Below are 17,437 nucleotides of genomic sequence, written 5' to 3'. Positions count from 1 at the left end.
AATATTAGGCAAGAAGGTCGCATACATACAGCCTGAAGTGCAGAAATTCATTTTTACCATAGCCAGCTGAGTCGCTTGGTGTTCGCTACTCAGATTCGATTTCAATATTTTTGGCGCACCTGAAAAGTTGAATTCTTAAGGATTCGCAAATTTAGTTTTTATTGCCCGAATTTAATTTTGATTTACACCGATGTATGCTGTTTGGAGCCAAGAGCTGTGTATAGATAGATAGATAGATAGATACTTTATTAATCCCAATGGGAAATTCACACATCACGCTTATGTTAAATCATAGCTTTAATAAGGTACAGTGTTATAGAGATCTATACTGTTTTTTTTTTTATTAATTTACACAGTTCAAATTAAAGCCAAGATAGTTCGGATTATGTTGTTATTTTGTTAAAATCATATTTGTTATCAATGAGATTATTTCAGATCGGCTCACGGCAAACGTTAAGCCAACACTGTAACGTAAATTGCAAAGATTTTACGACACACATGCGGATTACGGCAGTATAGATGCACGCCTGTGTAATCTACAGCAGCAGCAGCAGCAGCAGCCGCCGCCGCCGTCGGCAGCATGGCCAAGAAAAGAAAGTTTCAGACAGCATGGGAGACCGAAAGCTCAAAAAGCGTTGTTACATCATTAAAAGAAGGAAGGTAAATTGAGCTACTGTAATTAACAAAACAAGGTTAAAGATCATCAAACATGTCGAGGTGCCGGATAATATTGATCGATTGTTCTAATGCTGCCATATAATTCTCGACAGGCACCATAACACATAGCATGCTGCAGTTTTTTTTTTCCAATTAGAGAATGATCATGAAGTTTTACCCTTCTTTTAAGATTAATTTGAAACTGAAGGGAATAGAAATTGAATTCCTTATGGCATTATGGTACTTGTAGACTGTAATACATGAAAAGCACTTTGGTAGTTTGCTTTTTAACGTGTCCTGGTACTTATTAAGAGATTTTACTGATTTTCCCTGTTTCTAGCTATGAACTCCCTTAACACTTTTTTATTTTCATGAATGCAGCACAAGGGCAGATGTTAAAGAATTGTTGGTAAATGATGATGAGCATGAAGACATTTTCCAGACTGAATATGCACCTAGTGCAAGCGAAGATGAGGTATGCATTTTATGCTTTGTTTGCTTTAAAATCTAGTAAATATTTCGTACAGCATTAACAAGTGGTTATGTTTTGCTTACAATGCCTTCGTTTTGGCACATTAAGTACTTTTAAACATGAAGCTATTTAAAGACGGAATTTCAACTGATTTCTGCTGACTTTGGAAATGTATTTTTACAGCATAAGAGTCCACATTAAAATACTGAAGGAATAATTTTGTGTAGAAATCTTTTGTCATGCAGAAAATTAAGATGACTTTCAAGGAGATTGAGTACTTTTCCATGCCATTGTATATGTGTGTTGTGTTTTCTCTAGGCACTCCGTATTCCTCAATAAATTCTTTAATAAACCCCAAAACGTGACTTAAATTAATTACAGTTTATATATATGGAGGAGCGTGTCCTGTAATGGAATGGCCCAGTCTAGGTTTAGTTCCAGCCTTGCACCTAGTATTGCCAGTTAAGGCTCTTGCTTCCCATGAACGGTCCTAAATTTTTATTAAGTGTACAGTATTTGAAGAGGGTGGCAAAGTGGCACAGTGGTAGTAGTGCTGCCTTGCAACAACGACGCCAGGGTTCACATTCCAGGTCCTGTCTGTGTGGAGTTTCGTAAAGGTGCTCTAGTTTACTCTGACAGTACGAAACCATGCAAGTTAGGTGGATTGGTGGTGCTGAATTTGCCCTAGTGTATGTGTGAGCATGTTTGTGTGTCTGTTCACGTTGTAATGGACTGGCATCTTGTCAAGATAATTATTCCTACCTTGTTCCATGGAATTCCTGGAATAGGCTCCAACCTCAACGCAACCCTGCTCAGGATAAAGCAGGTTTAGAAGATGGGTTGATTGTTCAGAAACAGTAAATAACAGTAAATCAGTTAAAGGCAGGAATAATCTCCAGGTTAAGTGTTGTAGAAAAGAATGCAGAAACTATAAAATGATTAGAATGTGAATTAATATTTATTCAATCACAGTGCTTTATTGGTAACTTTGCAGAAATACGTAGTTACCAATAGAGCCTGCAGGTCTACAACATGTGGGTGCAGAACTGGTAAGCATTCAGCTAAAAGATAAGTGAGTGAGTCAAATTAACTAATTTTATTTATATACTTTCTAGCACTTACTAGATACTTCTCTTTTTAATTTATATACATAAAAACAGCTGTATTTATCCAAACAATTACACCTGTTCTTCGTAAATTGTGAATTTGGACTGTATATGGTTTCTGCTTCCCCTACATTTGGCTTAAAACTAGAACTTCAGCATTTTCTATGTTAAGAAGGCAGTACAAAGAGGAACAATAGAAATGAAACAAGAGTGAATGCTTTCTTCAGTCTTCACTGTTTTTTTTTTTTTTTTTTTTTTATTAAACTTCTATTACAAAAAAATTGAAGGATTCAGTTAGGTGCAGGGTTGACATGATAATGTTTTATATCCTTTGCTGTTTTTGATTTTTGTTTGTTGTTTAGTCTTTCCTGAGAACCAACCACAATTCTGTGTGTTGGTAGCCACTTCACTGGCAGACTCCATGATAGGCAATGTTATTGAAATTGACTATTTTTACTCTCGCCATATGACATTTAGCGTCCACATTTTGCATAAATAAAGAATTGACCCTGTGAAAGAATTCTGTCTGCGGTGGGTTGGCACCCTGCCCAGGATTGTTTCCTGCCTTGTGCCCTGTGTTGGCTGGGATTGGCTCCAGCAGACCCCCGTGACCCTGTGTTTGGATTCAGCGGGTTGGAAAATGGATGGATGGAAGAATTCTATTTTTGAGCAATTTAAAAGTAAAAAAAGTAGCAAAAGAAAAAGAATTTTGGGCTTCAGCCAATAGTAATATTAAGTGATTTAGTGATTAACTTTTTTTTAGCTCTGATCTAGGTTTTCGACCAGTGCTTGTCTGGTTTGTTGTTTGACTGCTGTAACTGTTCAGCTATTTTGATTACTACCAGTAACAGAGACATACATTTCAGCATTATATATACACAGAGAAGTACTGCTTGTTCTCAGAATCCGTGGTCCAAAAATTTATTAAAATGTAGTTTCCTTCACAAGATAAACATGATAAAAACACGATAAACATAAAAAAATGTGGATTACAGAGATAGTTCAAGGTGAATGCCTGTTACAGCTACACTCACATGTTTGGAAATGCATAGAACATGAAGATAATTGTAAATGAATTCTGAGTCTGTATAGGACTGTATTGGGCAGACATGCCTCTACTTTTTGAATCATTTGTCCCAAGAGGCACTGTTTCATTATAGCCATTTTTTGCATATAATTTATATTTCTGTTGCAGGTTTAATTCTAATGACTTCTTGTTTTGAGCAATGTGGTCACAGTTGCTGCAGATACTGAAATAATTTATATTTATGACCAGACAAAGCTCATGTTCAATATGAAATAACTTTTAAAAGGGTGCAAACATTTGCAGACTTTTAGAAGATGTTTAAATAAGCAGAAAACAATTTCTTATTTGTCCAAAAACAACAGTGAGTCAGTCATTATCCATCCATCCATCCATTTACCAACCCGCTGAATCCGAACACAGGGTCACGGGGGTCTGCTGAAGCCAATCCCAACCAACATAGGGCGCAAGGCAGGAACAAATCCCAGGCAGGGCGCCAGCCCACCACAGGACACCCACACACCAAGCACACACTAGGGCCAATTTAGAATCGCCAGTGCACCTAACCTGCATGTCTTTGGACTGTGGGAGGAAACCCATGCAGACACGGGGAGAACATGCAAACTCCATGCAGGGAGTCCTTACTGCAAGGCAGCAGCACTACCACTGCGCCACCGTGCCAGTCCAAAATAAATTAATAATAGTCTGTGTTCAGTTGCTCTAATGGCACCAGTACATTGCTTTGAGCAGATAACTGAGAAAATGTGTTTTCTTATATTTTTTCACTACTTTGGGAGCTGATTCAGTATGTCTGAGTAGTTACAGATCACACAGTTGTTCTGATAGTTACTCTTTATACTAAACACCATCTTTGAACATCTGGTTTAAGCTTAAGATATAGTAAGTTTTTATTTTTAGATTTTAATAAAACTTTCAATACTATCTTTTGATTGAGAAGTGGGTAGAATTTGGAGTTAATTGAAAACTTGATTACTTTGTGTGAAATGTTGTTAGTTGTAGTCTGCAAGTAAGATTTAGCACTGTGCTGTGTTTCTTAAAAACTATTAACATATGCACATGTATATTTGTTTCCTGTCTCCTGTATTGAAATTCTGCACATGAATAACTATAGAGTTTTATCTCTGTCAGTCTATTTTATAAATATTCTAATAATAGAATACTGGTATTTTCATAGTAGAATAGTGTAAACCAGGAACATTTACCAGTGAAGGATCAAACTTTATTAAATACAGCATCTGATCATTTTTTAAAATAAATGTAAAGAAAACACACTAAATGGATATAGAATTTAGTAGGAAGAATGCTAGTTAAATTGTAATTATCTAGAAACTTCAGTAAAGCCTGTTTTATTGTATAAACAGAAACAATTAATATTATTGCATTTCTGTTTATATTCTTTGTATTAAATGGTTTGCATAATGTAAAGTTAGTTTTTCTTTCTCTAACAGATTGACTGGACAGAGTACATCATCACCACAAGGTGCTTTACATAACAAAAAATGATACACTTCCAAATAAATATTATATACAAAATGTTGACATGATTTTGTAAAATGAGCATTTTAGGCCTTATTTGTTATCATTTTTTGATTTCAGGGTGAAAGTGATGATGAGAGGAAACACCAAAAACTTTTGGAGGCCATCGGCGCTCTGGATGGGAAGAAAAAGTAAGTTTTTATTAAGCAGACCTACAACCAGTATACCGTGTACAGTACTGTGCAAAAGTTTTAGGCAGATGTGAAAAAATGCTGTAAACAAAGAATGCTTTCAGAAATATAAATAATGATTGTTTATTGTTATCAATTTACAAAATGCAAAGTGAGTGAACAAAAGAAAAATCTAAATCAAATCAATATTTGGTGTTACTACGTTTTGCCTTCAAACCAGCATCAATTCTTATAGGTACACTTGCACAAAGTCAGGGATTTTGTCGGATTATAGTCAGGTGTATGATCAACCAATTATACCAAACAGGTGCTAATGATCATCAATGTCACACGTAGGTTGAAACACAGTCATTAACTGAAACAGAAACAGCTGTGTAGGAAGCTTAAAACTGGGTGAGGAACAGCCAAACTCTGCTACCAAGGTGAGGTTGTGGAAGACAGTTTCATGTCAATTACAAGATTAAGCACAGCAACAAGACACAAGGTAGCTATACTGCATCAGCAAGGTCTCTCCCAGACAAAGATTTCAAATCAGACCGGGGTTTCAAGATGTGCTGTTCAAGCTCTTTTGAAGAAGCACAGAGAAACGGGCAACGTTGAGGATCGTAGACGCAGTGGTTGGCCAAGGAAACTTAGTGCAGCAGATGAAAGACACATCAAGCTTATTACCCTTCGAAATCGGATGATGTCCAGCAGTGCTATCAGCTCTGAACTGGCAGAAACCAGTGGGACCCAGGTACACCCATCTACTGTCTGGAGAAGTCTGGCCAGAAGTGGTCTTCATGGAAGAGTTGCAGCCAAAAAGCCATACCTCTGATGTGTAAACAAGGCCAAGCGACTCAAGTATGCACGAAAACATAGGAACTGGGGTGCAGAAAAATGGCAGCAGGTGCTCTGGGCTGATGAGTCAAAATTTCAAATATTTGGCTGTAGCAGAAGGCAGTTTGTTCGTCGAAGAGCTGGAGAGCGGTACAATAATGACTGTCTGCAGGCAACAGTGAAGCATGGAGGAGGTTCCTTGAACATTTGGGGCTGCATTTCTGCAAATGGAGTTGGAGATTTGGTCAGGATTAATGGTGTTCTCAATGCTGAGAAATACAGGCAGATACTTATCCATCATGCAGTACCATCAGGGAGGCGTATGATTGACCCCAAATTTATTCTGCAGCAGGACAACGACCCCAAACATACAGCCAAAGTCATTAAGAACTATCTTCAGCGTAAAAAAGAACAAGTAGTCCTGGAAGTGATGGTATGTCCCCCACAGAGCCCTGATCTCAACATCATCAAGTGTGGCTGGGATTACATGAAGAGACAGAAGGATGTGAGGAAGCCTACATTCACAGAAGATCTGTGTTTAGTTCTCCAAGATGTTTGGAACAACCTACCAGCCGAGTTCCTTTAAAAACTGTGCAAGTGTACCTAGAAGAATTGATGCTGTTTTGAAGGCAAAGGGTGGTCACACCAAATATTGATTTGATTTAGATTTCTCTTTTGTTCATTCACTGCATTTTGTTGACTGATGAAAATAAATGATTAACACTTCAATTTTTGAAAGCATTCTTTGTTTACAGCATTTTTTCACACCTGCCTAAAACTTTTGCACAGTACTGTATGTCTTGAATACATGGTTATTGCTCTTGATTTTTTAAAGCTATTTTTTATCTTATTTAACAATGTTTTTATTCAAAGAAAAATCTTTTTATTTTATATTATATCAGCATTTTTTGGGTAACACTTGTTTAAATATCCACTAATAGCAGCAATTAACTGTCTATAAACGTTTTATTAACCATACAGTTAGAATTAAAACAATTATTAGCAATACAGGTAGTCCCCAGGTTACGGACATCCGACCTACGATTTACGAATGAGGACGCTGCTGCAATGTATGCGCCTCAGTAACTGCCTCTCCGTCATCTTCGGCCCAGGGATGCTGCAAGCAGTGGCTGGAGGGGGGCAATTTCGCTGCTCGCGCAGTGTAGTGTCCCTCGGGGCGGCAAGCGGTGACCTGTGGTCCATAGTCACCAAGACCTCAGCTATCGCTCGTGTACAGGACAATGGTTCACTGCCTACCCACTACGCCGCTGCAGCTACTGCTTCTGACTGGACACAGGCTGGATGGAGCAGAGGGGGGCGTTTCACTGCCCGCCCAACACACACGGCTGGTACTGCTGCAAGCGGTGACCCGGTTGTGGCTGAACGGGGATAGCATTGTAGTGTGCCTCAGATGGCTGCCTGTTGAACTGGGGTTGGGCGATTCACTACCCGCCTTTGGCCGCACCGTGTTCATTCTCGGTGGACGGACGTTGTAGGTAGCATACTGTAGTGGAGGTGACTGTGAGGTGGGCTGGTGATGAACCCCCTCTCGCCGCCCCCAGTCATTCTCAATAGCAAGCCTGCTTGTACTGTTACACACATAGCAGGAAGTTGTCTCTTGTCAGTACATCAGACGTGTTGACGGGTGCCTTCCTGCTGTGATAGCGTGTACTGTATAGCGCTGTGCAGAAGATCTCATCTTAACCTTTTGTCTTCACCCTTCAAGAATGTCTCTGAAACACAAATATGATGCAAGTGCTGGTGATACAGTAAAGAAGAGAAAAACCATCACCATTGAAAATAAAGTAGAAATAATAGAAAGGCCAGAGAGAGGTAAAACTCCATCATTCATTGGCAGTTGGTTACAGTCAGTCAACAATAGCATTTATTAAAATAATGTACCTGTTCCGACTTACATAAAAATTCAACTTAAGTACAAACCTACAGTCCCTATCTCATAAGTAACCCGGGGACTGCCTGTATTTAAATAGTTTCTTGTTTTAAAACATGCAAACATTTTCCCCCAGCTTCCCGTGATGCTTTCTGAGGCAGATGTGTTATCATAGAGCTGTAGCAGCCATACACAGATATTTCACACAGGCGTACTGTAAGGTTATTGCAATCTTCTTTGCACATGTGTGATACCACTAGGGATGTCACAATACCAGAATTTTAGTATTTGATACTAATACCAGGGAAATTTCACAATACTCCATTCCTTTTGATACCACTGCAAAAAGAGAAAATTAACTCAACTGCTTTTTATTAAAAGTACTTTGCCTCCATTATTAAAGTGAACACTATTGTGCCTTTTTCTGTAATGGAATATAAAATGTACTAGGGGGCTGTGCCCCCTGCTCGCTTCGCTCGCCAACCCCTGGTGTTGTGAATTTACAAAGAGCGTGATGTATGAATGAGATATAGCATAGTGTGAAGGTGTAGATGACGCATATAGGAAGCAAATAAAGTTGTCCATGTCCAAAAACGGGCTCAGAGAGGTAGATGCTAACTTTGTCTATGGTTTGTCCTTGTGATTTGTTGATGGTCATGGTCAAGGCAGGTCTAGTGGGGAACTGTCGCCGTTTAAGTGTAAAAGGTAATTCCAGGTCAGAAGTTGTAAGGTAATTGTAGGAATTAGAACAGTATTGTTAGCATGTGATTCTGTAAGAAGTTTTGCTTTAATAACATTGTGTGGCATGGTGTTGACGACTAAACGTGTACCATTGCATAAACCCTGTTTAGTGTTAAGGTTTCTTAATAGCATGATTATTGTTCCATTTTTAAGGCTAAGATTGTGTTGTGGTAATCCGGCTGGGTTAATAGTGTTCAAATATTCTAAGGGGAAATTCAGATGGTCATTGTCGTCATCAGAGTCAACTTTGTCAGAGCTTAGAAAGAGCTGTGCCACTCCAGGAAGTAATGAAATGACCTGGTTATTAATGTGATCAACATTAATATTTTTTGGACATAATATAGTTTGTTGTGTTAAAAGGGGTATTTGGTGTAATGAGATTGTTGTTCCAAATATCTCCGTAACTCTTTTGAAAGCAATGCCAATTGTCTGCGTATTTTAAGGTGGATTGAAGAATAGCTGAGTGCACGGCATGTGGAACAATAGCTAAGCACTGTGTAAAATCTCCTCCTAATAAAAGTACCTTTCTTCCAAAGGGAATATTATTATTCATCAACGTTTGTAGAAGTTTATGAATGGTGTTGAGTAAGTGAGTGGATGCCATTAGATGCAAAAGCAAATGAACTATTGTAGGATGTAATGCAGTTCATAAAGTTTTTACTTTCAGGTACTTCGTCAGTTAGAAGCTTCTGTAGATATGCAGGATATGAATGTAAAGGAGGCAGTCAAATGTGACCCTTTTGACAATAACGTGTAAATTCATTACTTGTATTGCCAGTTGTTTCTTCAGGGAAGTTAAGTGAATGACAATGATTGCAAATGACATTCATTAATCCCAATGAATTTTCATGAATAGTGGACTCATTATTGAACGCGTTGTCAGCTAACTGGTGCAAGCGTTTAGCAGGTGTCTGTCGTTGATGTCCTTCACGTGAATGTTTTGTCTGTGCCGTTTGAGAGGCGCGTCGTTGTATGTGCAGGAATTGGGACGTGCTATTCTGGAGCCGTAATCGATTTGCCTGTGCTGTGTGAGAAGCCCGTTGCAGTTTACGGCGTTAATTGTTTGTATTGAGTCTTGCCCGTTTTTGTATGTCGGTTAGTCGTCCGACATGTATTGTTTTTTTTCATGCGGGTTCGTGTGTTTGGTCCCGTCACTCGAGCCGTATCATTTTGTACCCGTGACCGTGAATTCATGACTTGTTTGTTCTTCAGCGTTAGAAATATGGATAAGTAATAAGGAGGATCGTACTCTCTGTTAATATGGAGCCTTTTCTGTGGTTGAACGGTTAATAGTGCATCAGTGTAATGAGATCGACCTATGCTGCGTAATTTGAATGTGTTCAGATGATGTATATTTAATACGGACGGTTCGTTCAGTAATGGGGCTTTGTGTCGCATTTCTTATTTATGTTAGTGTGTTCGTGGGTCCGAGCTATGCCACTCCAGGAAGTAATGAAATGACCTGGTTATTAATGTGATCAACATTAATATTTTTTGGACAGAATATAGTTCGTTGTGTTAAAAGGGGTGTTTGGTGTAATGAGATTGTTGTTCCAAATATCTCCGTAACTCTTTTGAAAGCAATGCCAATTGTCTGCGTATTTTAAGGTGGACTGAAGAATAGCCGAGCGCATGACATGTGAAACAATAGCTAAGCACTGTGTAAAATTTCCTCCTAATAAAAGTACCTTTCCTCCAAAGGGAATATTATTAATCATCAACGTTTGTAGAAGTTTATCAAGTGAGTGGATGCCATTAGATGCAAAAGCAAATGAACTATTGTAGGATGTAATGCAGTTCATAAAGTTTTTACTTTCAGGTACTTCGTCAGTTAGAAGCTTCTGTAGATATGCAGGATATGAATGTAAAGGAGGCAGTCAAATGTGACCCTTTTGACAATAACGTGTAAATTCATTACTTGTATTGCCAGTTGTTTCTTCAGGGAAGTTAAGTGAATGACAATGATTGCAAATGACATTCATTTGTTCAGATGACGTATATTTAATATGGACGGTTCGTTTAGTAATGGTGCTTTGTGTCTCATTTCTTATTTATGTTAGTGTGGTTGTGGGTCCGAATCCTGCTTTTTGTGTATGTTTCGTGTGCTATGTCCGTAGTCTGTCCCATTTTGTGTCCAATGGGTTTGTGTGGCGCTCGCGTCTGACTTCTTTTTTTTTTTTGTGCTAGGGGGCGTTGCCTCATTTGTGTGTCGTGGGTCTCAATTCTCTTCTTTGTGTGTGTTCTGTTTCGCGTCTGACTCCTTTTTTCTGTGTGCTATGGGCGCCTCATTTCTTATTTTACGTTGCTTTGCATCCGGTTTCTGTTGCTTGGAAGGGGGGTTTTGTGGGGGCGCTTGCGCAGAACGTCTTTAGCGGCTACGGCCCATGGCCGGATGTCCCTGCGTCCATCCGGTTTACCATTCTCGGTTAGTAATATGGATAAATACTAAGACATTTATTTATTTGGCTGACACCTTCATCTAAGGTGACTTACAACATTTAAGACACAACTGGTTCAATTTCTTTTGTTTTTCCAAGTGGAGCACAGACAGGTGAAGTGACCTGGGGCCTCATGTATGACGCCGTGCGTAGAACTCACACTATAACATGGCGTAAGCACAAAAGCGGGAATGTGTGTATGCACAGAAAAATACAGATGCAGGAATCTGTACATACGCAAACTTCCACGTTCTTCTGCTACATAAATCCCGATCAGCGTGAAAAGTAACTCACGTGCACGCGCCTTCTGTCCCGCCCCAACTCCTCCCAGAATTACGCCTCTTTGAATATGCAAATCAATATAAATAGCCTTCTGTGAAAAGACAATGGGAAAAGCATGGGGGAAAATACTGTATAAGAATTTCAGCGAATACCAAGTGGAGGCAAAGGAAAAATGTACTATTTGTCGGTTTAAACAGTGGTATAATCAACAAAAGGAAGTTGATCGAGTGAAAAGAGTGTCGGAGAAACTGGAAAGCTCAAGTTCACAAAGTCGCACAGTGCCCGAAATAAAAAAGAAATCACATAACAAAGTCGCCATGAAAAGGTGAGTCGTAGCCCACCGTCTGAGTGTCATATGAAAGCTTATTAGGGTACAGACAAAAAAAATACGCACACAGTGGGGGAAAAAAGCACGAAATGTCAACTTTAATCTCAAAATTTCCACTTTAATCACGTAGTTTATTTTGCCATTAAAGTAGAACATCATAAACTTCATCTTAAAATCGTTTAATTTACTAGTTTCTCAAATCTGATTGTAACTAAAGTAGCACGTTAAATGCTTTGTTCTGTATTTGATCTTCTATGTGCTCTGTGTGTGAATCACTACCTGCTTCTTAAACGGGCTTTCTCTTTCACTGACAGGACACATAATCCATTAATTATTCAGAGAGCTATAATATCACGAATGTAAAATACTGAGATGTATACGTGATATCTTTTTCATGATGATAGGAATGAAAGCATGTTATTAAACATGGGAACACGGTGGCGCAGTGCTTGTTCATGTCTCACGCAAGAGGCTTGCTGCACCATGCGCGACCTTCGATGAAATAATTTATTACAGAAGTACTGTCTCTTTCAAACGTACTAACCTCCAATTCCTGTCCTTACTTTTCTTTCTCCAAATACCAATCGCAACACAATCAGCTCTGTAATAGACGTGAAGCCATTTGTAAGCTTAGAACGCCGATTCTTCAAAACTTTTAAGGAACATTGAAATATCTTCGTAGTACATGTTTAATTATTCTATCCGTCTATCATTCCAGTGTTGCGTCAGCACCAGCAAGAATACAACACAATGCAGGAACAATCCCTGAACTAGCTAGCGCTGTGGCACCATGTCCTCACATGTTTAATTATTAACAATACAGATTATTTAAATGAAGTTAAAGTTTTATCTGTATAATATAGTCAACATATTTTGCTGCATATCATCTTAAAAATATCGTCATCATATGTAAATACGCGCTTTATAAAGTGGCGCAGGTTGTGCAATATTATAACTGTTGTGCAAGTTTACACTGAGGTAATTGTACTTATAAGTACAAACAGTTCTACAAGGAGCACTTGATGGACTGATTGAGTGCATTTATAGTTCTTGGGATGTAGTACTAGGGTGTTGTACTGTGTTAGCCATTATGAATGTAGAGAAAAGCCAAGCAAAATGACACCTTTTATTGGCAAACTAAAAAGATTACAATATGTAAGCTTTCGAGGCAACTCAGGCCCCTTCTTCAGGCAAGATGTAATCTTGGATGAAACTTTTTCTAAACCGCAAAGTCCGTACAGGAAAGTCTCTGAAGCGTTTTGCCGTGGCTGAGGCAGCGTCTGCTTCATGCTGTATACCAATAATTCTCTTTCCAATCAGCTGCTGCTGTGATTCCCCACTCAGATACAGTGATATAAATACTCCGAGTGGTGCAGTGAGAGTAATATGGAAAAAGATGATCTGCTGTGGCAACCCTTAACGGGAGCAGCTGAAAGAAGAAGAAGATGCAGTGAGAGTAACAACGCTAAAGCAGTTATGGTATTTGGAATACTATGGCTGTTCCCTGGACCATTATATTGCTGCAGGTTAATTACAATCAGATGCATTACACTAATAAACAACATGCAGTTAGTTTCAGTGTATTTATAAAGCCGCATCAGGAATGTGGATCTAAGAAAGCAAGGGTGACCACACAGGAACAGTAGCACTGCTTTGACGCTGGGTGCCGCCAGTCTGCAAAACCGAGCGGAGAAATTGCGTACGCCAGGATATGAGGTACTGTGGAAATGTGCGTGGCTTTACGCCAAGTTTTATGCCAACATTTCTGTGCGTACGCACCGTTTATACATGAGGCCCCAGGTCCTTCCTGGTCATACAGTGTCAGTAGTGGGGTTTGAAGTCCAAAGCATGAACCGCTACACCACTTTGTCTGCCAAAAACTATGCCTCACTACCACTGTATACCCTTTAAGAAGTTACCCAACTATCATTTATGTAAACTAGTATTAGCATTCATAAATATCAACATGAACTACCTAATTTATCTTACCATGTGTACATTACAAAATGATTCTCTATCATATTCTCTCCAGTAACTGAAAAATACTGCTTATTAAATATAAAAATTAAAACATTATATCTGTACTGTCAAATTAGTGAATTCCAAGAAAATGTACGATATTTTAATTTAAAGAAAATCATTAAATCTGTTTTTGTAACAACTTGCTTCTAAACATGCTTTGTCAAAGAGTCACTCTTTTAGGTTTGTAACTATTTGTTTGCTATTATATATTTGCATCCTTAACTGGTCTGAAACAAATTAAAGATTATCATATGAGTCATATTAATTCAGTTTTAAATGTAATAAAATTCTGGAACTTTAATTCTTCAAATCTATCCCTTCTTTTATTATTTTTTTTACATTTGTAAATGTTTAATTTCCTGCATGAAATCAATCTTGTCAGCTTTACATTAATCTGGCTTGGCTTCAAAAACCAAATGGATGACACAATTGTAGCATTTGTATATCTCTATTTAGCAATGAAGTATGTTGTTTTGCCCTTTCTGCTAACTGGTATAAATAAAGTGCTTTGAAATACAAAAATAATTTTTCTTTTAGTATTAACAATTGGAGCAGTTTATTTCATAGCCGTTATAGGGAAGCCAAATTGCCACTTCATTTAACAACTCACCTTGGGTTTTGCTTGCTACAGCTGTTTGCACTGGCAGCATGCAATTCATGTTGCAGGCAACATTTCCCTTGTGACCACCGACTGTACAAAACCAGTTAGAAAATGGATGGATGCTTAAAACCTCATCCATGGACACTTTCGACATATTCAGAGAATGAATTCAAAGCCTCTGTTTCTTTTTATAGTCTGTGTAGGACACAGTATTAAAAAGCAATTCATCACTTCATCGTTTTGTCTCCACTTATAGCATTGCTTGTGAAGACTACAAGTTGAACAATTAAAACTTACATCTGATCAATCATCTCATTGTGCTCACAATGTACGCACAAAACTATTTATGAACTAATTCTTTAATGAGAAAATGGCATTAACCAAGGTCTGTGTATGTTTTGGCTGTTTTTAAAATAATAAGCACAAAATTATCCTGTCTTGACGATAAAAGTATTTCTGGACATGGCTTCTGGTTTTCTTTTTGACATGTTTTGATGTGGTGCTGTATTATCATCACTGTGAGCCATTTTTATATGAAGTTCTTATTCACATTTTTCTCGCTTATTACTTATATTTGTCCTCTGGAGTAATTAATCTATTTGCAGGCACGCAAGGTCCAATACCAAGTGTCATTTGGTAGTACCCATATAGAAAAAAAAAACTGCTAGTAATTCTAGTAATTTTGCTGATTAGCCCAGTATTTATAGGCTGGCACGCTGTACCAGCAGTTCACTTGTTTCTTCTTTGGGAACCAGAGCATAGTGGCACATCAGAGATTGACCTCCAAGGGGACACCTTAGTTCTCCACAATAATGCATATTTTTCACCACTAAGCTGCAAGACCCCCACCCCCCTACTTTGAAGTTTATGTATACTGTATAAGAGTGCTTGATAATGAAATCCGACTTCAAATGTTTTGTATTTTACCGAATCATACAGAGTAAGGAGAGGGCAACAGAATAGGAACTGCTGCATGTATGTAAAGAGGTCACTTGCTAATGACGTCATCTTTGAGTTTATCCTAACTTTTCTTCATCCATTTCACATCTTGTTTTCCATGCAGCTTGCCACCTTGTCTCTTGTATGTACAGAGTGCAGCTGTCCTTACTCACTCGTCACCCATTTCTCTGTGCATTTACAGCCTCAGCTTGAACATTGCACTGTTCTGCTTGGGGCATTTATTTTCATGAACTGTACCCCTGCATTTCTCTGCATGATCACAGCTGAGGCAAAAAAAGGACATGAGAATAATCCACTTGTTACAGTTTTATTACTGCTAGAATTCACAAAAGAAATAACACAGGTCATCTGATATTGTTTTTCTAGAATGTCAACAAATTTTCAATATAGGCAGTCAAAGCACTTTTAAGATTTTGGGGTGTTTACTTTTTCTATTTTTTTTTTTTTTTTTACCCCTAAATGTTGATACATCGCAATATCCTTTCTTAGCAGATACCTGCTGGCCTAAATGTATGTGTCCTGCCAAAATTCAGCTTTTTAACTAAATGGGAAATAGTGTTTTTGTTGATGTGTTAGTGAGTCAGTCAGTCAACTTTGCATTTTATGCATGTAGAATACCTGTTTATACTTTAATGATATTCTGTACATTTAAATATGGGGAGGGGGGGGGGGGGGCATTTTTAAAGAATACAACCTTAAAAAAATTAATTTTTTTAGCATGTTATGTACTCCATGTAGTTTCTAGTGATGGCTGAGAAAAATTCTTAATCTCATACTGAATGGAGAATTTTCTGATACAATATCACTTTAAGTGACCAACATTGACAACAGCAAACTATCAAAATGTCCATGAAAAAATTTCACGTTAATCTAAACGCATTATCCACATGTGAAGTCATCCAGTTGTATGCTCACAACGTCTCAATGTTTGTACAAAAATAATGTTAAATAGACCACTTCTGGGAAACATATCATGAACTAAATTAAATGTGCTCAGAAAAGACATCACTGCAGTGATCATTAGAAAGTACTTTAGAAAACAGACATGAACACAGTTATATTCTTTACTACATAACTTGGTTCGTCTGGTTATATGTAATAGAAAGGAATGAATGTATATTATTGCTAGTATTACTTTTTACTTTTAATGTAGTGAGCATAAACTTTGGTTCTGTGTTTATGTACAGCATGTCTTTTAAGTGTGCTGTGTTTGATATTTAAAATGATTTTAGTACATTTTGAAGCAATCTTCAGAGTGTGACAATGAAAAAAAAGTTTTTCATATGTTTCTCCACCTTAGGAGGAAACTGGCAGAAAGGTCAGAAGCAAGCTTGCAAGTGTCAGAGTTTGCACTAAGTTCAGAAGGTAAGTAATTGCAAAATGAAAAAGCTTGATTTCCGAAGTTAATTTATAAAGCTATACCTTCATTAGTTATAAAAATACAATACGCTAAGTATTAAAAAAAAGGAATATATATTAGTTAATACAGTAATTTCTTAGCAAATGTAGCTTCAGCCATGTCCTATAATAATATACTATGCTTTTTGTATAAAGTAAATCAGCTTATTGTAGAAGGAATTAGGTTTTGCTTATTTTACAGGTGACAAATTTTATTATCAGAATTTCACCTTCTATATAGAATGGTAGCCAATTAGACACCAACTGACCAACTCAGAGTTGAAAACATCATGTAGAGAGGGAAAACAAATAGAATGTTGTTATTTAAGTAACATGTTATTTTAGGTGCAGGAGAGAAGATTGAACTGTCTGATTTGCTTCACACAATTGGTCCCTCAACTCCATCCCTTGCTTCTGTGAAAAATCAACTCAAAGCACTCCAAGGGAAAGAAAAGACATTAGATCTTCCTCTAAGTCGCCAAGAGACTGAAAAGGTAATGTACAATTTGTGTGGATAAATTATGATTTGGTTTTTTTGGGTATGTGCCAGATGTGAGTGGTCATTCTTTACATTTTTTGGATGTGGTACTGTATTGTTTCTTTCATGTTCTTCCGAAATGACAGTAGATAGCTTAATGCACTGTGCAATTAAAATAATTAAGGTTTTCACTTATGGAGATTCTAGCAGTGTTATTAGCTACCTCAGTTTAGAGGGTATCTTGTACATAATACTGTACATGACAAAACTGAAGGGATGGCACCTGGGAGTATATGGTTAAAATGTAATTATTTTTTATTTTTCATGGGCTTTTACCTTTTAAGAAACATGATTTATCCTGCGGGTTTTTAGAGCCTACAGAGTATAGGCTGCAGGAATTTCAGGCACGTATTTCAGTCCAGACATGTTTTTTAAATGAGGCTAAATTTTACTATAACTGCAGATATTAGTGCATTGAACTACAGAACTTTACTTTAGAGGACTGGTATGCCTGAAACTGACTTTCCTTAAT

The 17,437-nt window shown here is 37.7% G+C and overlaps 1 protein-coding gene across 2 annotated transcripts in view; it reads left to right on the top strand.

Moving 5' to 3' along the window:
- Nucleotides 1-370: 370 nt before the first annotated feature.
- Nucleotides 371-17,437, top strand: part of si:dkey-251i10.3 (uncharacterized protein LOC553498 homolog) — a 39,472-nt gene continuing 22,405 nt past the window's right edge. Inside the window, exons 1-5 of one of the 2 annotated variants that reach the window (XM_028815897.2) lie at nucleotides 371-660; nucleotides 1,036-1,132; nucleotides 4,877-4,947; nucleotides 16,330-16,394; nucleotides 16,773-16,921. In XM_028815897.2, coding sequence (XP_028671730.1) covers nucleotides 581-660; nucleotides 1,036-1,132; nucleotides 4,877-4,947; nucleotides 16,330-16,394; nucleotides 16,773-16,921 — 462 coding nt within the window. In that variant the 5' untranslated portion in view covers nucleotides 371-580. The remainder of the gene's footprint in view (nucleotides 661-1,035; nucleotides 1,133-4,876; nucleotides 4,948-16,329; nucleotides 16,395-16,772; nucleotides 16,922-17,437) is intronic. The other variant, XM_028815898.2, reaches the window with a different exon arrangement.

The sequence above is a fragment of the Erpetoichthys calabaricus genome, chromosome 12 (genome assembly GCF_900747795.2).
Source record: "Erpetoichthys calabaricus chromosome 12, fErpCal1.3, whole genome shotgun sequence".
NCBI classification, from domain to species: Eukaryota; Metazoa; Chordata; class Cladistia; order Polypteriformes; family Polypteridae; genus Erpetoichthys; species Erpetoichthys calabaricus.
Note: the sequence above shows the minus strand (reverse complement) of the source record. Positions and strands in the feature narration are given on the sequence as shown.